The sequence below is a fragment of the Chelmon rostratus genome, chromosome 19 (genome assembly GCF_017976325.1).
Source record: "Chelmon rostratus isolate fCheRos1 chromosome 19, fCheRos1.pri, whole genome shotgun sequence".
Lineage (NCBI taxonomy): Eukaryota > Metazoa > Chordata > Actinopteri > Chaetodontiformes > Chaetodontidae > Chelmon > Chelmon rostratus.
In genome coordinates, this window is record NC_055676.1 from 13466750 (window position 1) to 13492970 (window position 26221).

The 26221-nt window shown below is 42.4% G+C and overlaps 1 protein-coding gene across 1 annotated transcript in view; it reads right to left on the reverse strand.

Annotated features, from left to right (window-relative positions):
• Positions 1-2724: 2724 nt before the first annotated feature.
• Positions 2725-26221, reverse strand: part of ric1 (RIC1 homolog, RAB6A GEF complex partner 1) — a 39705-nt gene continuing 16208 nt past the window's right edge. The window contains exons 3-27 of the mRNA XM_041960065.1: positions 21537-21616; positions 20363-20470; positions 18147-18292; positions 17796-17932; positions 16847-16938; positions 16197-16285; positions 14531-14675; positions 14372-14420; positions 13753-13935; positions 13439-13651; positions 12690-12728; positions 12034-12144; positions 11804-11893; positions 11547-11707; positions 9893-10031; positions 9687-9803; positions 8996-9403; positions 8454-8765; positions 8075-8233; positions 7385-7521; positions 6986-7266; positions 6649-6861; positions 6382-6559; positions 6089-6277; positions 2725-5726 (exon numbers count right to left, since the gene is read on the reverse strand). Coding sequence (XP_041815999.1) covers positions 5408-5726; positions 6089-6277; positions 6382-6559; positions 6649-6861; positions 6986-7266; positions 7385-7521; positions 8075-8233; positions 8454-8765; positions 8996-9403; positions 9687-9803; positions 9893-10031; positions 11547-11707; positions 11804-11893; positions 12034-12144; positions 12690-12728; positions 13439-13651; positions 13753-13935; positions 14372-14420; positions 14531-14675; positions 16197-16285; positions 16847-16938; positions 17796-17932; positions 18147-18292; positions 20363-20470; positions 21537-21616 — 4095 coding nt within the window. The 3' untranslated portion in view covers positions 2725-5407. The remainder of the gene's footprint in view (positions 5727-6088; positions 6278-6381; positions 6560-6648; positions 6862-6985; positions 7267-7384; positions 7522-8074; positions 8234-8453; positions 8766-8995; positions 9404-9686; positions 9804-9892; positions 10032-11546; positions 11708-11803; positions 11894-12033; positions 12145-12689; positions 12729-13438; positions 13652-13752; positions 13936-14371; positions 14421-14530; positions 14676-16196; positions 16286-16846; positions 16939-17795; positions 17933-18146; positions 18293-20362; positions 20471-21536; positions 21617-26221) is intronic.

A 26221-nucleotide genomic window follows, 5' to 3' on the forward strand; every position in this document is an offset into this window, starting at 1 on the left:
ATTCTGGCCCTTTCAGTGTCACCACTACCTCCTCAGTGATCAAAACTTGGTGATAACAGTTACTAATGCTCTCGTTAAGACTGGTTTGGATGTTTTGTGTCTGTTTTCTGCTGTCAACGTGGAGATTTAGCTGAGGAGGTCTGTTTCCACAGTGTTTTGGTAGCTGAATCTCATCGCCGTGTTATCAAACACCCCTCCCTGCCTTCAGGCCCACACGCTGATGAAATCTGTTCAAACACAAACAGACGTCACGTAGCCGCCTGCTGGCAGTTTGACTCCTCTTATTATCACATGTGGAATCAGGTTGTAGAGACTGGGGAGATGGTTTCAGGAGATCAACTGAGCAAAACTCGCCTTTTGTCCACTTTGTGTTGCACCCGGTGACGTGTCCTCGTGATCCATGTCGTCTGGCTTTGGCCCCACTAAATAAGAAATGCTGACGTGAAGGAGGCCTTAACATTTTGCTTCCAAAGACACACAAAATGTTTACTGTCGTGGACACAAACGTCTCAGTGGTCTTAAAGCCATCAGGTGCTGCACTGTACAGAGTTTTTATGTTCCTCAATTGTTGTCTGTTGGAAAGTTGAAACTTTAAATACATCACAGCCTTTAACAGCACTTGGCAGGTGAACAGATTGTCCTACGATGCTTCTTTCAGTTATGCACGATCTCGCCGTTCAGTGCTGCAGCTGTTCTGGAGCTTTTGATTGTGTCACGTGATCTTCCTTTGCTTTGTTGTCACTGAAATGTAGATGTTCAAATGTTTTTTGTCAAGGACTCCAGCTGCTGAGGAAGACAGTGTGGTACAGTAGAAAGCTCCGGAGCGGAGCTGCTGAATCAGCTGCTGTTATGAGTTTGACTCAGACTGTAAAGAAGAAATTCAGTTTGAATGGCTGGTGAAATTGTTGGTTAACGATGTAGAGATTTTTTACTTATCAAGTGTTTGTTTGTTTTTGTTCTTCTTAAAGGACCATACCTGTGTTTTTTGTAGCCATTTATAACAGAGCATATATACTTCACAACAGTGGCAGCAGCCGTCACATGGAGACCAACAGCTGACTGCTAGAAAAGTAAACAGAAAATAGTCGGCTGTAATGTAAATGTGCTAAAACATGAAAGGCAGAAAGCACCAGTGTGGTCCTTTATTATATTTAATAATTTCTTCCTCTGAAACAGATGCTGCTGCTGCTGCTGCTGCATTAACTCTGTGCTGCTCAGCAGCGGTTAGCAATGGCATCAACATGCACCGCAGCAGAAACAGAAACACTAACTGACTGATCAGATGTTTCTCCTTCGCTCTGCACAGCTGGCCAGGTGTGTGCTGCACTGTTATCCATAAGCGAGATCACCTCTCTCGCTCTCCAAGGTTTCACCCTGCAGCGTATTTAAGTTCTGTAGTCTGTCAGTAGGTAATGGTTAATCTATTAACAGCGGACTCTGATGTGTTTCTGGTTAACTCAGACAAAGCTAACTGTTAACCTGCTCTGAGCTTTGAAATCTGAATCTGAAATCCATGATACTGTTACTGTGAGCAACCCGGGCCTCTGAATTTTTTCTTCTTTTTTTTTTGTCCTTTTTTTTCTTTGACTTGACATTGAAAGATAAGAGCCTGCTAATAACATGCTGACATTAGAGTTGAGTCACTGCGGCTTCAGTAAGCCATGTGTTTAAAAATAAAGAGAAATCTGGCAAACACACACACACTGTTCTTCAGTTTGTGGATGTGTGTCAGTGCTGTGCGGCGACACAGACGCACAGAAGATGATCTCAGTCTGTTTATTGAAAGTGCTTCGGTTGTGTCTATGCGAGAAAAAGCTTTATTAACAATGCAAATGAATATTTTTCTAAAAATCTGTCGTAATGTGGCGCAGTGTTTGATTGTTGTCAGAGGCTGAAGGAGAGCATGAAAAGCAGGAGGAGTTGTGTCCCCACCTAAAGCTCACACCGAGTGCTGCTAGAGACCTTAACATAGAGACAAAAACAAACTCTTCGTGGGATGAAGTGAATTTAAGTCACAGAATCTAATATATTAACGTGACTCAGTTCGGGCTGAGAGGCTGACCAAGTGCTGCACAGTGTTTTTGTTGTTCAGTGTAAACTCACAGTTGGATGTAGCTTTATCTCCATCACCTGTAACAGTCAAGGAAAGTCTAACAATCATTCACACAAATGTCCATCTAAATACAACTGAGATCTATTTTGGGACACACGTGGAAATGTCTTAATGCCTGTTGTTGAAGGATGTTCTTTATTTTTTTCAAATGTTAAATTTGTTTTGTATTTTTTTTTGGTCTAACATCTTGACTTTTCACTCATGCCTATTTCTCTAACTGTTCAGTTTTTGATCTGAAAGTTTAGTTTTTTTTAAATAAGACTAATCATTTTGTTCTCTTTACTGAGTGATTTAACTGTAACAGTTACGTTTCTCCTTTGAACTGCTGTTTTTTTTTATTGCATAGACCTAATTGTTAGTTGGAATTAAGTGATTGATATGACTGTCTCTATTGGGATTGATCTGGTTACAGGGTATCCATCTATTGAATGGACGGGATGATTTTACATTATGCAAAAAGCTTGAATTAAATTAGCAATTGTACAGCAATTAAAATGCTTACTATGTTAATGTTTGTTGCACTGTCCTCTATTTACAACATGTCGTGTCATTGTATTTACATGCAAACAGCAGATCAGATTATAATTTTAGTACTCAATGAGTCAAACTGATCATTTTTAAAAATAATTTATTGGTCTTTATGTACAGGGAAAAAATGAAGTAGAAAACCAAACATGAGTAGAAAAGGCAAATGTACAAGAGATTATCTTTACACTGCATTGAGGATGTTGGCTGCTCCCGCCACAGAAATAAAACTTTAGTCAGGAAACAGGCAATACTTTTACAACTGTACACAGGAGGGAGGGAGCGCTGACGCAAATGACCCACAGCTCCTCGCCCGCAGAGAAGGAAACCAGAAAAAGATCTGCAATATTCATTTCCGTAGGAAATTCTCTCTCTCGTATGCCGTCAGCATTAGTTTGGAGCATCAACGCTTATGTTTCAGATGAGAGGGATGTGGTACAGGTGTGTGTGTGTGTGTGTGTGTGAGGTTTTTAATCCCCCCCCCCCCCCCCTGCATAATGAGTCAAGCGTTCAAATGAAGCAACCGGTTAAAACAGAAGGCCTCTGGACGTTAAGTCTTTGGTTCGTCATGTTACCGTTTTCAAGTCAAGTAAAGCTTACAGCGCAGCAGCGTAGTGTAGCTGTAGGCTTGTTCAGAGCGGAGGGTGCAACAGGGTTTGTGTTGAGCGACGACAGCAACACTGCGCCGCAGTCGTTTTGCCCTTTTCAGGAATAGTGAGTGTTCTAGCTATACAGGCAATTCATAAAACAAACTGTTGAGGATTCTTAATTTTCAACAGATGCCCACCGATGAATGAACAAAAACGAATCTGATTTGGTCTATCATGAAAAGTAAAAGCTAACAGCTTAAGGGGGGGGACAGAAAAGAAGCAGAGAACATTAAAAATAAAGCTGATTAACATTTCAATACATTGCACAATATAATACTGACATATCTGTGATGAACCTTTTAGTGCTTGTGGTAGAGAGCCAATATATGACTTTGATTAACTAAAAGGGGGGAAAAAAGTTTGTTATCAGTCATAAAAATGAACCGAGCATCAATTCAGTAATTACCACTCAGCTACAATGCCAATAAATAATAGTCATAATGACGACTAATACAATTAAAACAAACTGCATGTGATGAAAGTCACCAAACATGTCAATACAATGTGGTACACGCACTCAGGAATCAACACAGGAGCACACAAAAGCATGTGGAGTATTCATTGTGTGAAGCGGTTCAAAGATGTGACATGCACACTGAACTGGACGAAATACACAACTCAGATGACGAGGGTCACATTACCGCAACGAAAACCCCATCCTGACTTTACACGGCAGTGACGTGTCGCCGTTAACACTGCTGACGAGGGGATCAAATGATGCTCTTTCAACACAGGACAGGTACAAACTCTACAGAGCAGGATGGCTTTAATGACACAATATGACATGATCTGCCTCGCTGTTGATAGGAAACACATGATGAATCTCTCAAGCGCAGCCTGGAACCCAAATGTGTGTTTAAAAGCTGAATAAAGCATCACATGATTTGGTTTTTGTAGCATCTGTTTTGCCCAATCCCGTTGCTGCACTACAGCCTTAAATCCACCAGCTTGGTGTCTAAAATCTGGACCACACGAAGGAGAGCAGATGCCCGACTCTGGCAGACACTTTTTGGGACTGGACTTCAGCAAAGTCGGGGCATCGGTGCATGAAAAATACATGAGTACATGAGGTACTGATCAGTCGTAAGAAACTAGTCTGCACTCGCAACAGTGGATTCTTCTCAGAGATCATTTTCTTAGAAATCTTACGGTCGTCACTTCTCAAGAATTACATAGAATTCATACCATGAGCTTTTCTTTTTGTACAGGGAGAGTCAAGGACAAGTTGGAATTAATAGAAAAATAATGTTATCTCGTACACTGTTACATTATTGAAAAAGGTATCACAAAATATTTTAAAATCATATGAGGTATGAAAGTATGAAACACCTCTCGTGCACACAAACAGTCCTGCACACTTACTGTTGGCTCAGACACACTTCAGTGCATCTTGTAAATGGTTCGTGACTGGAGCTTTGTTCTACATTTTGCCTAGCGATGTAGGATGATGCTGCGATTAAACGCAGGCGGTTTCTTCTTTGAACTGATTCTTGCAGCTTTAAACCAAAAGGGAACAATGGAGCTTTTTGTCTGGACAGTGAAAGAAAGCCTCCAGTTGCTCTTGAATGTCTGCCAAAGAAAAGCTACACACACAAAACATCTGTCTTGGAATTAAAAAAAAAAATCCTGGTGCTTTCTTGTGCTGGTCTACAGCTCCCTAACACCACAACCCGATGTATAAACTGACAGAGGCGGCCTTTTGTCTGACAGCACATTTTGGTAAAATGAGGCCGGTTAGAGAGGAACCGTCGGGCTGAACCCTCTCTTTGCTTGTGCTGTGATGCGCTTGTGCCAGTCGGGCTGTCTGTCGCTCGTCACTTGCTCAGTATCCACAGGGTTCTAGTCGACACAAAGGGCAAATCTGAAATGTGGATAATACTGACTTAACTAAGAACCTGCAGGAGAGGTACTTTCTGTGCACACACACAAACACACACACATACACAGGCATACACACACACACACACACACACACACACACACACACACACACACACACACACACACACAAAAAAAAAGTCTATTTCAAGCCAATGCTGCCGCTGCTGCTCCCTCCTCCTCCTCTTTTTCCCTCCGAGGTCCAAAGTTCACAGGTAAGATCCAGAGGAGGCTCCTGGCTTCAGGACAAGGTGCAGTCATAGGCTCCCTCTTCCTCTCCCTGCTCCTCTGTCTGTTCGGGAGCACAGTCCTCAGAAGGGGGACGGGAAAACCCTCCCGCAGGTTCCAGGGGGGGCAGCGCCAGGCCCAGCGGAGTCGCTACTCCTCTACTGTCCTCCGCCCGTGGCACCGCAGCACCTCCCAGCCCTTCGGGACCGCCGAGCTTGGAGCTCTGGCTGGAGGGCTGGAAGGCCTCAGGCTGCACCTGCTCGCCTGCTGCTGAATCCATCAGCAGCTGCAGCTGCGGCTGGATCAGGTTGAGAAAAGGTTTGTATCCCAAGCTGGAAAAAGACGAGAGACAGAAGAGAGAAAAATGTTATCTTGGAAAGAATGGGTCTAGTCTCCTCACTAGTAACAACTGGCAACAATTTCTATTTAATTGCATTAATAGTAATCTGATATGCCTGCTTTGGGCTCCAAACATGCTTTTTCTGACGTGATAGCATAGAAATGTGCTCTACAGTGTTGCGAGTCCACGGCAGGTAGAAATCACAATTACAGTTTTGGACTCAGCACCTGGACAAGATGTGCACAGTGAGTATGTAAAGCAACAACACCTGCTATGCTAATAAAAGCCAATTAACTGCAATGAAAGAGATAATAGGAGCAATAAATATACATCTGGTCACATGCTATAACCCACCAATCAGTGGAGGCCCACGTGTCAACAGCCAGCAAACCGCTTCGGACACTCTGCACAGTTTCTTGAGGAACCTCCACGTTGTCCAGGAAGCCGATGACCTGCTTTATGACGCTGGCGTCCCGCAGGATCAAGCCGATCACTACGCACCACTCCAGACAGCCCGCCTCCATGAACACGTGAAGGAGATACCTGAAGGACATGGACAGGCACAGCTGTCAAAGACTGGCTTCGGATTCACACTGGACCGACTGTACTGGAATCACAGAACTGGGGTTTTAGTGATGGCATCTCACCTGAGCTGCACCTGTGACTTGTGCGGGCCTTTGTTGGCCAGCTCCATGGAGATATGCTCCAACTCGGCCTGGCTCAGGCTCAGAGTGGAGGAGTTCTCGTCAACCATCGTCCAATCACCATCTACCACCGAGCTGGTCTCTGTCAAGTCTGTGGCCGAGCCGACACTGTACTCTTCCACTGGACGGGTGAGAAGTCAAAGAATGTTAAAACAGGAAGAGAGGAAAAAGAGACAATGGTTAATATGTTAAAAGCTTAATTGTTCTTACCTTTGTTGGTGAGCAGGGACAAGAACGCATCATGTGTCTGTGGTGAGTGTTGGTTGGAGTGAGCAGAGGAGGCCGTGTCCATGTCCTTGGCCCTCTGACTGAGCCCGTCCAGCCAGGTGTGGTTGGAGGAAGCCGCCTGAGGGGGCGCTGTGTCCATGTCGCTGTTCAACAGGCTGTCAGCCGACTGTGACTTCAACAGCCGTGTGCTCAGCACTTCAAGTAAATAAAGAAAACAAAACAAGAAAAAAAACAGTATGAAATATTGGGATAGAGCCAAATGTTTATCAGCTGTAACAACATGAGGTTAAGTCAGTTTCCTCGACAGCTCCTCGCTCACCTGCGCGACACCGTCCGTTCTTCAAGGGCGAGCTGAGGCTTCCCACGGGGATAACAGGGAAGGGCCAGAGAAAATCCTTATGGAGTCTCTTCAGCGCCGAAACAAAATCATCAACACGGGCCACGCGGTTTCGTTCGCGACACAACCAGCCGATGAGTTCGAAGCCCAGCTGCGCTGAAAAGCACCCCAGGTCGCGGAGGCGCACCTGCTCCAGGAGGTGGCGGGCGTGGCGCCAGAGCATCATGTCGATATACATGTTCTCTGCACACTCCACATCCCGACTGAGAGGAATCAATGCAGGAGGAAGGAGGGAGTGCAAACATTTAGATGCTACAGCGAGAGCATGTGTGTGTGTGTGTGTGTGTGTGTGTGTGTGTGTGTGTGTGTGTGTGTGCATACCCTTTAACAGAGGGTCCAGAGGGCATACTGAAGGTCTTCTGCAGGTTGAACTTGCCCGTGTTGACGGAGTCTGCAGACTGCGACAAACTGATGCTGCGATTTCTGAAGAACTCAAAGCCCCCCGTTGAGCTGGGTTCCTATAGACAGAGATACACAGCTCATCACTTCATGTTTACAGTTCAATGTTTGTGAGAATGGGTGAGATCAACTGCAGCAAACTGCTCACTACAAAATAAGATGGCAACACTTGTGTTGGTACTTCTGCAAATCATCTCTTTGTGACAAACTGTTTTTGTTCAACATTATTTACACATATTTCTCTGCCTTACAGCGGGAGTTACTGATTCTGTACCGCATTTTTTGCAGAAATGCATTTTTTTTTGTCAATGTTGACCTTCATTTACACAAAACCACCAACAGCGGATTTTCTGAAAACACTTCCTCATGTTGATACATTTGAAAATGCCGGTTTTCGGTCGTTGTGTGTATGGGGAAAAACAGAAATGCTGACCATTACAATAGCTTGGGAATTCCAGGGTAAATGGATGAAAACATTGATGAAATAAAAAATATTGCACCTTAATATGCCTGAATCTTTTGGGCCCATTTGGCTGCTACTTTTCCTTGACCTATATCTACAGAATAGACGAAAAGGCAAGCAAAGGAAATAAAAAGAGACTAGTTCTTTACCTGAGTGGTGGGTGTTGGGGGCGGAGTCTCCATCTCCCCGGAGCCGATGGCTTTGAGGAATCGGATCATGTGACGGCAGAGGTCCCACTTCCCCTGCTCAAGCGCTGTGTTGAAGAGCAGAGTGGCGTGCTGTCTGCTCACTGCTGGAACCTCCATGTTCTTTACAGAAAGGCAAAAGAGGAGACAGAAAAAGATGGAGACTGGATGAGTACTCAATGATGTCATTACACCCTGAACAGATTTAGTTGCACAATGAGACTTGGTTTTGAGTTTAAGCTTTTTTATATTTATGTTTGATATTCTCTGCATCATGCCATGAAAAGCTAACAGAATAAGCGTATGCAGCGTCAAGTATGTATCTTCACACCACAGTCTCTACCTGCAGTATAATCAGATAGGAGGCTGCTGTGTCCAGGTCTTGAGCCATGAGGCACTCCTCAAACAGATCTTTGGGGTTTCCCACAGCGGCAAACAGGTAGTTCCACAGGGCATACTCCGTCTTCCTGGCACAGTGGACGATGGTCTGCAGGAAGAGGGGGAACTCGGTGATAAATTTGGCCACGGTCGGCAGCAGAGGGTCGGGGATGGGCTCCCGCGATGTCGCCTCTTCTTCCAGCACGACGTGCACCATCAGCTCCATGACATGGGGGAAGTAAGGGAGGGAGGCACATGACTGAGCCAGCATCAAAGCCTGTAGGAGGGGGAGGATTAAGGAGAGGAAAGAATGGACTCAGTTTAGGTACTTTGTAGGTGTGCAAACAACCAGCGGCCTCATGATATGGAACTGTCTGTGTTATCACATACATGCTCCACAGCAAACATTCAGACTAAAGTTTGTGTGTATTTGTGTTGATTTTTTCTTCTAATATCACTAGCACTCATTCACTAAGCTGACATGATGAGACAGGAGGCCCCACAAACCTGTTCACCCAGGTTGCGAACCAGCAGCTGCCTCAGGATGTGATGGAGGTAGATCTGGGAGGTTCTCTCTACAGTGCAGTAAGGAAACAGCGCCTCCAGTGGCTCAGAGGATCCCTGCAGCCCATCATACAGCACAGTCTCATTGGTTGCCCCCAGTACCAGGGCATCCTCAAACAGCACAGCCAGTGGGTAGATGTTGATGTGGAAGGGCAGCATGATGCGTCTGGAGAGGAAGGAGTGGGGCTTGCGATGGTCCCGAGGAAACAGAGGCAGCCAGACTTTCATCCCTGCCTCACCACAGGACAACCACAGGGCCTCCAGCAGGTGGCGCTTCTTCCTATTGGAGCGACAGGTGGTCCACACGTTCTCCACACACTGGGCCAGGACTACCGGAGGACAAAATGGTAGCTAGGGGAGAAGAAAAAGTGTTGTAGGAACTTGTTAACAAAAATCATGGAACCAGGTAAAACCACTGCATTGCTTACTGAACTACATTCACAATGACTAAGTAACTACCAAAGCCAAGACCTAATTACAATGCGATTACTGCTTAGTTATATGAAAACTATCATGGATAGAATCTTTTGCAAAGTAAGGGACATTATGTTATGTGTAATAAAGTGTCTGACATAATTTCTGAATACAGGTAACGGCAGTTGAAAAGGTAAGTCAGTGAGGTGTTTGGACTCACCAGCTTCTTGTTGTTGGCAGGCGTCTCCTTCTCTCGTACCTGCGGTCCTGAACGGTCCCTCTGCAGCATGATCAACTGGCCAGCCAGATTCAACATGATGCTCTCTGCCATGCAGGCCTGAGGTAGACACACAAAACAAAACATGAATGCACATGCAGCTATAGAGGCAGTACAGTTCAGCATGTGTGCTGTTGTGTTCTTGTTACCTGCTGTGGGGCTTTCAAAGTGATGCCAGTCTCTGTGCGCACAGAGGTGAGTGTGACAGAGACCACGAGGGCAGGGTGAGGGATGTAGCGAGACATTGACACCTCCTGCAACAACTCCACGCTGGCTGTCGGGTGCGGACTGGAACATCAAACAGACGTAAACATATTATGGGTTTAACATTATATGTAATCCCAGAGTGAATCCGAGAGGACCTGGTCGCAATCTTACAGCACTGTTCATGATGGAAGTGCTGTGTGTGTGTGTGTGTGTTTGTGCATTCTAATGTGCAACATTGGAACATTAGGATGAGTAAGTGCGGGCTGGGAAATAAGATGACCACAAGAGCCACAACAGAGTCAACAGATGATAGCTAATTAGCAACACTAACACTGGCAGCCATGGCAACGAATGAGCAATCATTATCATAGTTCCAAAGGGGAAACAGTCAGAGTTGTCTTTATTATACTAGATGCAACAAAACTGCAAAACTGATTCTAAATGAGCCACCATGACAGCAGACAGTGGACTTTTAAGTTGAAATGAGTATATTAGCCATATTTCAATTAGCAAGAGAGGAATAACAGAAAACCTGGATGCATTCTACCAGCTATCCTGGGAAGGAGGATGAATCATGCATCATGGCCTGGCCCAGGGGAGAAAGCTACTAAAGATACACTACATAAGACATAAAGTTTTGTTTTGACAACTTGTAAATTAACATTAAGTAGTTAAGGGCAATTAGCTGCAAAATTAATACCAATCGGGTCTGTATCTCCCGGCCAGGTTCAGATTTGATATTTCTCAGTTCTGCAACGGTGCGTGTCCCAGGTCTGGGAGGCGCATTTCCGGGTCTTTACAGTTTCAGGCATGAAATGTTGGACCAGTGAAATACTTTAATTCTGAGGTGCTTGAAAAAGCTTTTAGTATGAGAGGCGACAGCATTTAACTGCTTAGCAGAATCTCATTTTCTTTGAAAGTCTATTTAAAGTTCAGAAAGGCCAGCAAAAACCTATACAGAGCATACTGAATATTTGATTCAAGTATATTCCTGGATTAAATGTACTCAATGCACCTGACTGGAAAGTCACGGAAAAAAACGGTCACAAAAAACATTAAAGTAAGGAGCAATCTTTTCAATTATGACATAATTGTAAGGTTCTGAGGCGGGTCAAACACCATTCATCAAAAACATATACGCTCAGATAGACATAAAGCTGAGGCCCCAGTCATGTGATGGGTTTTAGGTTAGTCATTTTTACTAAAAGCCCCTTTTCCCAAGGGAAAATGTAGCTGAGTAACACTATTACTTAACAGTATTATGGCTACTGGTGCCACGGATTTCCCTGCTGCTGGTGTGTGTGAAAGCAAGAAAATGTGTTGAACATGGAGAACAGTATCTAGTTTACAAAAAAAGCTTTTGTACCAGCATTTGTTTTCAGTGTGCAAAATTTGGATTTGTAATGTCAAGAACTTGCCAAAACAGTATGCAAAGATTTAAGATGTATAAGCCATCTGTGAACACCATTGCCCCTGCTTCAAGGCAAACAAATGAGTTTATCTTTTGGATCAAATGAATGTTAGATATGTGCTAGTGAGTGCTATGAGGTTCTGAAGTTAAGGCTGAAGGTGTAATGTGTGTACACAGGAGCCCACCTGTCGTTCCTCCTCTCTATGCTGTAGAGGCAGATGGAGCAGTCCGCTCTAAACAGGATGACCATGTCTCTGAACACGTTGAGCAGCAGAGTGTCTGAGTGCAGCTTGGTGACAGATGCAAAGGCGTTGTCCAGGTTGGTTGAGCGTTGATAGAGTCTCAACTAGTGTCAACAGAGGGAAATGTCATGATGAGACTAACATGCAGATATAGTGGGATTTATGAGAAACAATAGTTAAGCAAGCGCCTTGAGTCTCACCTGCTCTTGCTGGTCTATAAAATTGTAACAGGCCACCACCACAAAGTCATTCCACCAAGCCAGACCTCCTGTCACTGTCATGTTCTGCTCCTACACAGAAAGGACAGAAGGATAAAATAAAATGAGCACGGCCCTGAGATAACGCTTTCTGGCCAGCAGTCGTTCATTGATAATGGTATTGAAGAGGGTTGCATTTTGTTATTTATCTGCCAGTCTATAACATCACGTACCTGAGTGATATTTCCAAACAGCTTCCATTTTCTTGTGAATAATGAGTAGTGTGCAAAGCCCCGTCTTCCTGCTACAGCCATGCACTGGCCTGCTGTGTCTATGGCTGCAAACTGAACATACACACACACACAAAGACAACCATAAGGCAAACAATATAATGTTAAGTGCTGACACACAATACAAGCACACACACACAAAATGACAGTTTTACAGACATTTTTATTGACTTCTGGTATATTGATGTGTTGACAAGTCAAGTGTGTTTGTATAGCCATCAATCATAAAAAATTGAGTGGGAGCTGGAGAAAATCTGAATATAAAGTACATACGCAACCTTTAAAGTCCTTGAAAAAACACACTTGTGAACACAGCATAATTAGATTACTTTGTAAACATTGCTGCTTTGTAAACTGAGGCAAACCGCACATTCTACAGTCTGAGCACACATGTGCCCTGTGTGAAATGATAAGTGTAATCAATGTTTGTTGTAACCTGTCTGTGGTGTCCCACACATAACATCACATTCAAAGCCAGAAAGTTCAGAAGTTGAATACTCATGTCGGAGAATGACGATTAAATACATGTTTTCCTTCCTGACACTTGACCTAACAGACCAGGAGGCAAAAATTACACACACACACATTCCCACACTTACCCGTATAGGCCAGTTGCTCTCTAGGTATGTGCTATGAATCTAGAGGAATACAAAAATACAATGAGAAATACAAGATCTGCAACTACACTTCATATCCACTGAACTATACGCACACAAAGGCAAGATCAAGGCACTTGTTGAATAAAGCTCCCTGATCTGACTGGTGTTAGCATTATTTGCGATTAACACTACTGCTTCTTTGTACCCATCAGCATCATCATCAGGTTCCACCAGGTTTTTATTGGTCTTTTATGATACAGAAAAGACTGAGCACATGGAGAAATAAATTGCCAACTATATTGATAATGAATGATTTTTTAAGCAAACATTTGATGCATCGCAGATGTAAGAACTTCTTGCATTTCCTTGTCTTCTCATTATATCAAATTTAATATTTTTGAACAGTTTTAGACTGTTGTTCAGACAAAACAAGACATCAGACAACATCACTTTGGGTATTAGGAAACAGTGATTGGTATTTCTTATTATGTGCTCTGTCGACCAAATGATTAAAATACTAAAAAAATAAATTGGCATATGAATAAATAATAGAAATTAATAGTTAATTTCAGGCCTAAAAGCCTATGTTGCTGATTCTTCAAGGATGGCCTGAGGCTGCAATGCTATGGGAGCTCATTTGTGCCGCATTGGCCTCATTTTGAAAATGTGAATACCAAGAAATATTTCAAATCTCTTGCCACCATTACATAAATCCCACCTTACCAGGTGTGATGACTGCACATCCTTACCTGGACCACGTGCCAGTGCTTGTGTCCCAGTAAAGTGCTGAGTCCCTGAGAGAGAGAGGAATCGGGGTTGGGGGGATGGTGCAGCGGGCTTCCGTCACGTGGGTGTAAGTGTGTGTGCGGGTGTGTGTCAGAGGTGCTGTTGACCTGCGTGGGGTCGCCGCAGGTCAGGTAGAGGCGGTCTTCACCATGGAGAAGCACCTGCTCCTGGTTACTCTGTGCAGCCGAGAGAGGAGCAAACAGGGCATGAATATTTAATGTGTGTGTGTGTGCGCGAATGTGTGTGTTCACAAAGCTGACAATACGAGTCCTCTCACCGTGCACGGGTTGACTGTGAGGGCACTCTTGATGAAGTGGAACTGCAGTATGCCGGCCTGCAGGGAGGAGTGAGGAGGTGCGACCATCTCCTCCTCCTGCTGCGGCTGCTGCTGCTCCTCCTGCCTTCTGCTCTCCTGTTTGTTAGGAAGCACCCACAAGTGGTAGCCCTCTGCTCCCCAGCTCTGGAAAGGACGAGTCAGTCAGTACGCACAATGATCACACAAAAGCACATTTTATACGCAACAGGCAATGTGTTTTCAAGAAAAGGAAGGATAATTTAAATATGCTCAATAAAACATGTAATGAAGAAAGGCTCATTATTCTAATTAGAACAGAATTAACTAATGGTTGCACAGCCTGCGTGTTATCTCTGTTCCTCTTCCACGAATAGCAATAAGCTTGTAAATTACAGTGTTAAGCAGGTAGTGAATCTTGACATAACCACAACATCTTTGCTTTTAACTTAATTTTTTGCCATTATTCATAATTAATTCAATTACTTTAATGGTCTCTGCAACCGTAAATGTCTTAAATCTGCTTTACAAATGAAGAGATTTATTTTTATATTTCCGTCTTTTTCATGTAGACCGTGGGACAGTATTGAATAAATTCACTTACCATAGAGCTGATTTTAATGGGGTCCTTTTTGGTACCATCAGAACGATACCTGAAGGGAGTGATAAATAAAAAACATAAATAAAAGAAAGAAAAGGCCGATATGAATTTACATTAAATTAAATGCTACATGTGTATGAGTGCATTTGTGTGTCCACCTACGCAAAGTCCTCTCCCAGGGTGCAGATGAGTTGAGCTCCAAAGACACTCCACAGCGACAGGCCGCCACATTCCCACGTAACCATGGCAACGCTGTAGTCAGGTGACCAGCAGATCAGCTTGACTGGGCCTGTCTTGTTATAGATGTCTGGACAGGCAAAGAATCAAGAGAAGTTCAGTGGGCTTTAGTTATAGTTGTATTTTTAAAAAATGCTTTTGCAGATTTGAGGCGTTTGAGGCGTGTATCTTCTAATATTTGATTCTGAACCATATTATATTATGGTCTTCTTCATCACAGGATGACTTCAGGATAAAGGATTAATTGTAAAGTGCTTCATCTATTTTTGAATATTGTCTTCTTCATTGATGCATTGTGCTTCTTAATGTTTGGTCTTTTGTTTTCAGACTTTAATCAAAGATTCTAAACAACACAAAATGAGACAAAAACTAAAGCAACAGCTGAGCAAGGTGTTGATGCAGTCATGTAACTTCTGTCTGCCTAGATTTACTATTATATTATTCCCACTGTTTCACAGCAGTGTATAACAATAATTACTAAATATCTAATTAATTAAATCAATGCAACCTGGACCCAGGTAAACAGCAGAAAATGGAAGGTCGGGATATCCATTTCAAAATGATTCATTCACTTACATTTCTGCTAAAATTAACACTTGGCCAGTGTAATAGAAGTCTTGAGAGCTGTTTAACTCATGACTGAAGAGGGTTCAGGAGACCTCGATGTCTTACACAGAAGCATTTAGTGAAGCTCGATCGAAATTCTGAAGGATGCTTCCTGGTGAGGAGTATTTAATCCTTACTAGACCCATAAGATTTACCGCATGTCTGAGTAAGGTTTCTTTACTCATCTACACAGGATTTTATTGGGTGTTGAATCCTAAACAACCCTATGCCTACTTAAGTAAAGTTGTATGGTACACTCAGGTCACATGTAATACATTCTGAGGGGAGACAGTCAGTCTGTTGAATCTGAGGCAGAGTAAAGCTCATCTGCTATGAACCTGGTTCCCCTGGGAGACAGAGACCCCCGCCTTATCAGGACAGTGGCACAGCGAGCTTGTCATATTACCTTTTAGGTCTAAAGAAGCAAAATTCCTTCACAGCCACTATGAGACAATGAGCTTCCTAGCTACTGTAGCTAGCGGTAGTAACAGTACTTGCTGTATGTAGGTGAGATAAGGCGAACTTAAACTCATCAAAGAGGATTGAAGAGCCTCCTGGGCTTTAAATCCACTGTTGCAACAATTCCATTTTTGGTTTGTAAGTGCCCACAATCAGATACAATAACATTTTATAACTAACACTACTCCATACCGCCAACTGCAAGAGCAAACACTGAAGACTTTTGTAAATTAATTAATACCCTCCAAGGCCATTTTTGATGACTTTTCAGAACCTGCAGATACCCTGGAAATGGGTCTGAATGGCAGTTACCCCACTAGGGGGAGCTCTGGCTTTATGAGAGATTACAGGAGTGTGACTGAAACAGATGTGAACTAAGGGGAAACACAGGCATGTGCACCGCAGAGAGACATCTGAAGGAATGCAAGTTATCTCAACAAGGAATTTGTGTAGCAGCATGACACAGAGAGAAAGAAGAAGAGAGGGGAGGAAGGAAAGAGAGGAACGGGGAGCAAATGGGTAATACCTGGGTAGTGTTTTGGGGTGAGCTCCAGTTTGTGGGAGAGCTGCATGGATCCGGTTGTGGTGTCAATCATGTACACCAGCACTGAGCCGCTGTAATGAAAACAAACACACTTTAACAGCCATAACTTGTTGCCAGGAGGAGTATGAGGAGTGGAAGTGACCTGTGGCTGTAGTTATGGAGCAATAGCTCCAAGCTACACTTCAATGGTTTGAACTACTCTCATGTCTGCAAGTCTGTGCAGGTGACTGCATATTTATATGAAAACACACATGCCCATACCACTTTACCAACAACACAATCACAGTCATTATTTCTGTGATTAATGTCTGAATATTTACATAAAGAACTGTAACACCGTGAAGTACCCATGTTGTTTCAGTGAGGTGCAAAATATAGAAAAACTTGTTGAATGAGGAGCAAAGAGGAAGAGAAATTCCTGCCAACCTGGCAGATTGCACAAGCACACACTAGGTAGGCCTGAGCAAACACAAACTGTTAGATTCGCACGCCGGAGACACACACACATACACATACCACATGGACAACAATCAATCTCTGTAACACTCGGATGCAAACAAACACACACCCAAGTTTTCTTCCTTTTGCTGTATTGTAAAGATGCTGACAGAAAGACTGTTGCAGACACGTACCTGGCACAGCCAAAGGCCATCAGTCTGTACTTGTTGTTGACAGCCACACAGGTGCCATCAGTCACATCTGCTGCCCAGACGCCCTGCAGCTGCTGCACACACAAACACACATGTGCACGCACACAAACACACACACCAGAAACCTTTATAAATCACACATAACTGAATGTGTGTACAGTTTCAGCGGCAGGTCAGCAGTTTTGAGTGCTGTTTCATTCGAACACATCACTTATATTTAACTTTTTGATAAGTCCACATAAAACTATCATCAGCAGATTGGTTGGTCATGATTTTAATTTAACATTTATATCTGGACACATTTATGTCTTGATGGTGACCTCAACACCCACTTTCATTTTAAGAAACATCCTTCCTAGCCAAAACTTAATGGTGAGCTCATCTCGCCTGTTTGGATGTGAAAGATGTCTTACCGATGCAGTCATTAGTGTTTAAATCCAGCCAAGATAAAGTAATAGCTGCAAGGCATGTATTGAATCAAATTATCATTATATTAATGAAAAAAATACTATGCTGCCTTATTTCTAAAATCTGAAAACCTGCTGACCTGAACATGCTGCATCATCGGTTTTGGATGATTGATCTCTGTAAATGGTTCTGTGTGTCTTCCCTTGTTTTAGGAAAACTTTTTCTGGTTACATAGGTTGTGGTGGTTCCCCTGTTATGGATGATGTCATATGCTTATATGCTCATGTCATATGCTATGGATTTTTTTACAATGTATATATATATTCAAATTTAGAATACTCATTGACAGCCCTAATGTTCATGTACATATTGATGACAGAAGCTACCTTAGAAGTGCTGTCTGCAAGTCTTGAAAAGAAGACATTTATGAGCTTTTCAGTGCTATAACTGTTATACATTTTTCATAATCTGGGTTTGGATCCTGCTCTTGTGTGTCTGCATGTGTGTATGTGAGTATTCTTACATCTGTGGTGATGGTGTTGCTGAGCGGTGTGATAAAGCCGAGTCGTCCGTCACACAGTACCACAGCAAAGCCGTCAAGAGTCACACAATACTCCATGGAACGGATATACACTCCCTCTAGATCCAGGGAGGGACCACCTACGCACACACATACAGAGGTTGAAGTATTCTCTGCAACAAAAGACTGAATCTGGAGTTTAAGTTAACAAAACATAAAAGAAGATGGGGGACTGCTGTAGACAAAATGTGTGGGGGGTTTTTTGAGAGAGAATTAAACTTTTTATTTCTAATTTATTTCCCAACATTGGAACCTGTTGTCTACATTGCCAGCTACAATGAAGTCTTCTCTAACCTCGAGCGGACTGCAGGTCTAGCGAGAAGGGGATTGTAGTGAGACAGATGGCCTTGCGTCCGTTGCTGCCTAGCCCGTCCCAGTGCAGCACATGGAGGTAGCCGTCTGCGGTGCACACCAGTAAGTCCTCCTGGAGTGTCTGCAGACTGGTGGGAGGAAGGAGATGAAGAGGTGCAGAAATTAGCATTGAGGTTCAAAAGAAAAGGAAAAAAAATGGAGGATGTAGTAAAAGGAAAACACAGGCAGGGGTGGTAGGTAGGAAGGGTGGGAACAAGATAACAAACGGAAGAGTGTTAGAAAACAGTGGACTAGTCATCATCCAGCTGTGCCCTCTGAGTGAAGCCTGAAACTTACTGGCCAGCTGTGATGAGGCCACATAGCTGCCCGTGCCAAGTCTCACTTGTCCTCTAATACACAAGGGAACAAGCAACAGTGTGTTTGTGTGCGTGTGTGCGTGTGTGTGTGCATGTGTGCGTGTGTAAAGCTTTTCATTGTCTTTCAAATAGTATGACAGGTCCACTGACTGAAGATAGCACAAGGGAACAACCAATAGGAGAAAAGAAATAGCCAAAAAGAGAGAAACGAAAGGAAATTAAGCACAGTGGACTTTCGCTGCGGAGGAGGCAACGACTTGTACTGTTTCACAGCAGGAGACACCCACTCATCTCCTGCACAATCAAGCTGCGCCTGTCAAATGCCAACAGAGCGCTCTCATTCAGATGACTACCCTGTAATCTCTGTTGAGTGCAGACAGTGGACGAGATGTGACAGATGAACACAAGGACATGAAAGACGCAGACAATACAAACACAAGATAAACAAAACTCGGAACAAAAAGAAAGTCGAGCAGAAAACCGGTAAAGTGACAGTTCTCATCACTCAGCAAACAAAGACGTCAAGTTGGAGGATGCAGGAGGAGGTAATGGGGAAGGTGAAAAACTAGAAGAGGAAAGAAACCAAAAAAGAACTGAAATTCGCAAAGACTGATCCACCACAGAGGACAAAACAAGAAGGTAGTAGACACTAGGCTATATCTGACAGACCACGGTGTTGTTCCTTGGCCTCTGTAATTTCCTCTCATTTATGCCATTATAATTTAGGGGCAAGGTTTTCGAAATCCCCATTTAAACCCCTACATGCTTCTATGGTAACAATGAACAATGGATCTTGTGGTCACTTTTTGACATTAAGCTTAAAATAAGCCTTAATGAACATAAGGCGATTCACTGAAATAGACTTAGAATGTTGTGAGTGACTGCAGTCTTCATACAGGTGATACTGATTTAAAAATATAAAAAGCCATCTAAAGAGAGAAAGTAAAGGAACATATTCATATTATCATTTCATTGAAGCTGACTCTTAAATGCAAAACACAAAATAGACACACCTCATTTAGGATGTGTAACAGAGCAAGCACAGCCATGAGGTCACATGACAAGCAATCAATCTCTAAACTGATAACTGGGACTGACAAAGAGCAATGAAATCTGGTCAGGAATTCTCAATACCCAAAATACATTGTCATTTAAATAGAGTCAAAATACCATCCACAAAATGTATGAGGCTGATTTGAATGCTCCAGGCAATACTCTGTTCCATCCAGGTAACACTGAAATCAGAAATGTTCCTTCTGTCATCCTTTCATCAATCATCACTAAGCCTTTCCACCCACCTCTACTCATCTGTCCATCACTCATCTCTCTCAACAACCCCCTCCATCTCTGTAGACTCATGTATTTCTCTCTGCAGGCCTCTCTGTTTACAACTGACAGGATGGAGGAGCTTAGTTTCTCGCTGCACCTCAGCCATCTCTCACTGATGCTGACTTTCCATGAGAGGAAGAAGAGAATTTTTTAGGCCACTCTGAGCCAAATGTCCTTCACAGACACACAAAGGGAGTTTTCAGTTTTAACTGCAACAGCAGTGGTGGAAATTCTTTAAATATCCACAAAAACAACATAAATTTTGTCTTGGAAGGCACATTTCTTTTATGTAATTTTGTGTATGAAAATGTATAGATTGGCGAGGCGATGCACAAGGGAAGGGGTAAAAAAACAACAACAACAAAAAAAAAAAACATAAAACCCAGGAGTGTAAGGTGTCTCTCCCTATGTGAATATGAGGGAGGGACAGACAGGCAGACACAACAGAGTAAAACAGAAAGAGGGAGAGCAAAACAGAGAGAGATAAAAGGACAATGCAAGACTTCATACTACCTGGTAATGGGGGCCTCCAGATCTACAGGCTTCTTCATCTCTAAAGACAGGGCAGGGGCACATTGCTCCTCCTTATAGCCCGGGGTCACTTTCACACGAGTACTTCCTCTGTGCAAACACACAAATACATTGATACAAACACTGATATTAGTGGTATTAATGCATGAGGACAGCTCCCAAAATGCAACACATTTTCAACTCAGAGCTGAAAAAGATCACTGAATATGCCCCAACTTGTCCTGAACTCTGCTGGTATGCTGTCTAGGAATGTGAAACACGCACGCACGCACACACGCGCACACACACACACAGTGGAGACAATGGCATAAGACATGGACGCTTAATGCACAGAAAGGGAAGGATTAGTGAAGGAAGAGAAAAATGTACACCCCTTTGTGCAAACTTTTTTGTGTGTTTTGTACAGGGGCCATTTGGAAAGCCTTGTCAGAGGAGTGGAGCCTGTTAAAGCAGCATATCAATGTCCTGTGTTTTTGGAATAAGACGTACACTCATCATATATGGGTGTTATGTTGGGTTGTCCACATACTTTTGGCCGTGTAGTGTATTTGCCACATTGAAAATTCTATAGTAGCTAAACCTGCTTGTTTTAACCATATAACAGTAGCAAATTATTAAATACATACTTGGTCATGAGCAAACACAGCATTACATAAGAAGATTTAGTAGTAAAGCTCTCTTGCATGCCTTGTAGTATTGTTTGCCAGATGCACTGACAGACAGCTGCTGGCTACTTGCTAACAAGACACAGCCTGCTTCACACTATTACGAGGACCTTGACGCTCTTCTTCAAAGATGAACTGCAGCAAGCAAACAATCCCAAAAGGGAAAAGAAAGCAGATGAAGCTAAGTGTACAGCACAAGTAAGTGAGCAGGGTAACTGATGGAATATCCACTGTTTCAATTGATCAATTGAAACTGCACTCAAGTAGCCTTTGTATATGCAATATTGTATTTTCACAGCAAACACAGGTATCATTCACGACTGATATAACATGCATAATAATGATAGTTAAATGGCTCTTTAAGGGGCAAGTGATTTGTTTATGGTGTAGCCTCCCTGCAAGCTACAGCTTTGGCCCCCTCTGCTCACTTTCCCTAAGCATGTGTACTGTACATCAATGTGTGTGAGAGTTTGTGTTTGCGCTGCACTCACCTTGGATAGACAGGCTCATAGAGGTACTTGTCATCCCCTCCACCCAGCACATCAAACAAGAGGATGTAGCCTTTGGCAGTCTGAAAACAGAGAGAAAGGACTGTCATTTAAAAAATAAATACACATACAGTTGCTCAGCCACCATTTTGGGCAGAGAGATGGCAAGGGAAGTGTCAGACAATGAGACCACACAAATAACCGCATAATGTGAGACAGTGTGTATGAGAAAGTGAGGAGAATCTGTAAAAATGGATAATAATGTGCATAGGAATTTAAAAATAAAATTTAGTTGTATTATTTAGATGTTATCACCAATTTCCAGAGTCACTTGAGGCCTTTTTAGAAAGCAAAATAGAGAAATAATAGGAAGACACAAAGGAAGGAAAGGGGTTTATCAGTAAACAAAAACAAAATCTGTTGCCATCACAGAGGAGATAGTGAGAGAGAGAGAGTGTGCTTATGGCTGTAAAAGGTGTATTAGGCTGCATTCAGACTGAAAATGCTACTTAAATATGCAATTTTAGGTAAATTGTTGGCCAGCATGTCCAAATGCTATTCGGATGTAGTTCTAAACTACTGTGGCTGTTACTTTACTTGATGATAGGTGGCGCAGATTTGACTGAAGCTAGAGGTCCAGGTCCACAGGTCTGAAACTGCACTCATTTTAGTCCGAAGATATTGCGTGACAGCTTCACTTCAATTACACTGCTAATCCAAGCAAAAATAGGACCTTCTAATCATGCTGGTTATCTTAAGAAAACAAAATCCACACCTATGTTGTTTGCTATAGAGGTAGCTGCCTTGGGCGAATGCATCTGAATCTTTTGACAAATAATTCAGTAAGATAATGATTACTTGCCATAGATTTTCAGTGGGAATTCTTGATGAGTGTTTTTTGAGTATTTCATGTTCATTTTTCCTATATCTCCTAGGTAAAGCTATAAAGAATAGTGTTTGCAACACAACTCCTGTCATATTTGCATGCACAGGAAATGATGCCTGACTTTTTCTTGCACTGCAAAACTCTGAACAGGCTGAGCTGCCAGTCGATCATTTTGAAAACTGAATTTAGATTGGCTAAAAAACTGCATTCATATGAGTCTATTTAGTATATTATTTTGCACCGAAAACAGCTCATTTACAATATGATATGCTTGTTTAAACAGTTGCTGTTACTGACAATGGGGATCAAAAAGAAATTCGTCAGCATTTTAAAATAGCTGAATCACTGTGGAGAAGCTCACAACATCTACGATGCCTATGATATCAACGCATTATTATATATTTAAAAAATAGACTTAACAGACTGGTTAAGAAGGCCAGTTCTGTCCTTGGACGCCCCCTCGACCGGTGGAAGTGTGGGAGAAAGGAGGATGATGGCTAAGATATCATCCCTGATGAAGAACATGTCCTACCGCATGCAGGACACTGACAGCAGCACTGAACAGCTCCTTCACACACTACAGGTGAAGCAGTATATTCCTATGTGCAACATATTTCCTATGTGCAATAATGTGAATATAACCACCATTTTATTTATCATATCATTTACTTACGTATTATATCTTGTCCGATTAATAAAGGAATATCTTATTATTGCAGGAGACTATAATATTGCAAGAGCGTTTTTTGCACAACTACACACGTATGTAGACACAGAGTGCTGCCAAGGAAACCACTGAAACTGAGCCTGTACACTGAAACATGACACGAAAATTGACCTGTGCTACGCTGTCAGCAGTAAAGTGCCATGGTTTTGCAATGGCTGTACATAAAAAGACTCTTGTCACATTACAGATCCACCTGGAACCTGAGTGAGATCACAGCACAAAACCCGATTCTGCTATTTACAGCGTTTTATTCATCTGTGCTTCGCTGTACGCCAATGTCTGCTCATAGTCGGCTATGCAGCGCTCTGAAGTAACCCTTGACTCTTCTAGTGTGGCAACAGCGTTGTTAGTCACAGGCCAGCACATTACCATAGCAATGAGAAAACGCAAACCAGAGAGAGGGTGAACCCAGCAGCAACATGAAGTTCAACTAGGAAAGAGACAGAGGACAGAGCCAAACAGAGGTCTGCTAAACCCATCAACAGCCTTGGTGCGCCACAAAGCTGTTGATGAGCTATAAAGGCAGAAACTGCTTGACAACAACACAGTGTCAATTGTCAATGATGAGTGCAAACTTTCATCATAAAGCAGCTTAAATGGCCTATTGATCCTTCAAATGATACACATCTCGATGCAAAAAGAAACACTTTAAGTCTACATACAGGTTCAAGAAATCATTTATGGTGAATTGTTTGGACTGATAATAATGACAAAGTTAACTGCAATTTGGGTCATTTGTAAGAATTGAGTAAAACTTGTAGCACAATATTCAAAGCTTCAAAAAATGGATGCAAACATTACTGTTCAAATATTTGCTGAGGCAGAAAGTGATGACAGAGTCAACATGTACTGTAACAGCCAGCTATCAGCCATTCAGACACACATGTGGTGAACTGAGCAGTAGGAAGTGCAAAAACAAAAAGATTTCCATATGTAACTGCTTAGCATGTGCACAAAATCGCCAGCTTCGAAAGACATTATTTACTTAAATCACACTGCACATATGTCTGTGACACAGCACTGTTTGAGTTTGAATTACTGGGTAAACGTGATTAAGACTTTGGGATGATACATTAAATATCACACTGACTTTAGTGTGTTGAGCAAAGTCAATGTGAACAGAGTTGAAGAGATAAAACAGCCACTTTCTTCGTTTTCCTGTTAGCACTATATATAGTTTAAGATTATCACAGTAGGACACAGTCTCATTACAATGACCTAGTTGGTTATTATAGCCTGACATGCTAATGCCTTCCACATACAAATACAAGTAAGCACTCAGAGAGCGGATACCTCCGCCATGGCTGCACAACGCTCAGAATTTGCTATTTCCAACAACAGGAAATGTTTGGAATTTTTTAAACTGCATCTGATTCCAGATCTGCAACGAAGACACACAAAACCTCTTACAAATACTCAAGTCTCATACATAAATTACAAAACTGAATAAAGAAATTAATAAAGAAAACTGTGAATTTAGTACAAATAGGATACAAAGTCCATCTTCTCATAGACTGCAACAGTGATGAAATCTGAAAAAAACTTGTGTTGCACTTGAGTGAATGTTTGCTCCATTAAAAGTAGTAGTAGCAGTAGTACTCCTACTAAAGTAGATGTACAGAAGTATTGACAGCAAACTGTACTAACAAGATGAAAAGTTACTGGCTCTGTCAAACATGTAACCTGTTACAGAAACTACATTTGCTGTACAGTATGCATCAATGTGTAAGCATTTTACTGTTGTAGTTAGCTCAGTTGGAACTAGAACTGGAACTATCCTCCTTAGATACAGTCAGGTAGTCCAGTGGTTCCTGACTCAGTGCTCAAGGCCCTCCTTAGGGTCTTGAGATTATTTATAGGAGAGGAAATGAGAGAAATAAGAAAAAAGTTCTGCTACATAAATCTGTTTTCATTTTTTGGAGTATTCCCTAATCTTTGGCTTTTCTGTGAAATACTGGCTAATTTCATCTCTTCGGGCCTCAAACACTTATTTAAATGAAATCATCTGAGAAGTTTAGAGGGGAAATCATTCTTTGGTAAAACCGCTAACAACTCAGACATCCAGCTAAACACTGTTTTTGTGAGAGGTTAAAAGCCAAATGGTTTGAGACCACAGGTTCAATCTTAACAATGTGTTTTGTCATATGTCTTTTTTATGTAAAATCTTAATTCTAACTAGTAAGTAACTACATGTCTCAATATTTAACTTTGACATGTAGACCATTAAAAGTATAGAGTAACATAAAATAGGTATACTCTAGTGAAGTATCTCAAAATTGTATTTATCTTTATTTAACTACTACATACAATAAAGTTCTTGAGTAAATCTACATATAGTTACTTTCCACCACTGTTTAATTGACAACCATTGTGAGCATTTGAGGGAGGTTTGTCCCTTTCTATTAGAAAAGAAATGATGCAGTAAAAGCAACAGTAAATAGGCCAGCAGAAATACCGTATCTTGCATATACACAGTTATAAAACAGAAGAAGTTCACATCATAGCTCTGAAATCCTGTCAATGTAAAGTCTTCAATCCCAGGAACCCCCTGCTGAACCCGTGCATTCACAAATTCAGACAAGGCGTCTGTCCCAGAGGAAAGCCATGTGGGCTCAGAAAGGAAATGTGAGTGTGACTAGCCTGCTACTGTACTTCAAAAGCATGCCAATTACAGGAGGCAGGGAATCTCAGTGAAGTGTCTAAGATGGGAGGGGGAGGGGTGGGAAAACTATTTAGCAACCGAAGACTTCGGCAGTGTCTCCCACTCTCAACACTGCATCCCTTTCATCTGTAGTTTGATCACACGAGATACATGAAAGCATTCACACATCCATTCATCTTTTCATGAGACTATGATTAGGTTTACTTCAACTCATCTCCTCAGATACGTGAAAAACTGCGGATGAAAGAGACGGGAGATAGAGAGAGAAAGGCAACAATTGAGATGCGCCCCATGTCTCCAGGAAAACTTGGGGCTCTTGATACGTTCACACATGCAGAGATAATGATACAGGAAGAGGCAGGATGGCGGTCATTGTCAACTAAGGCCCAATAAACCTGCAGGCACTAATATTC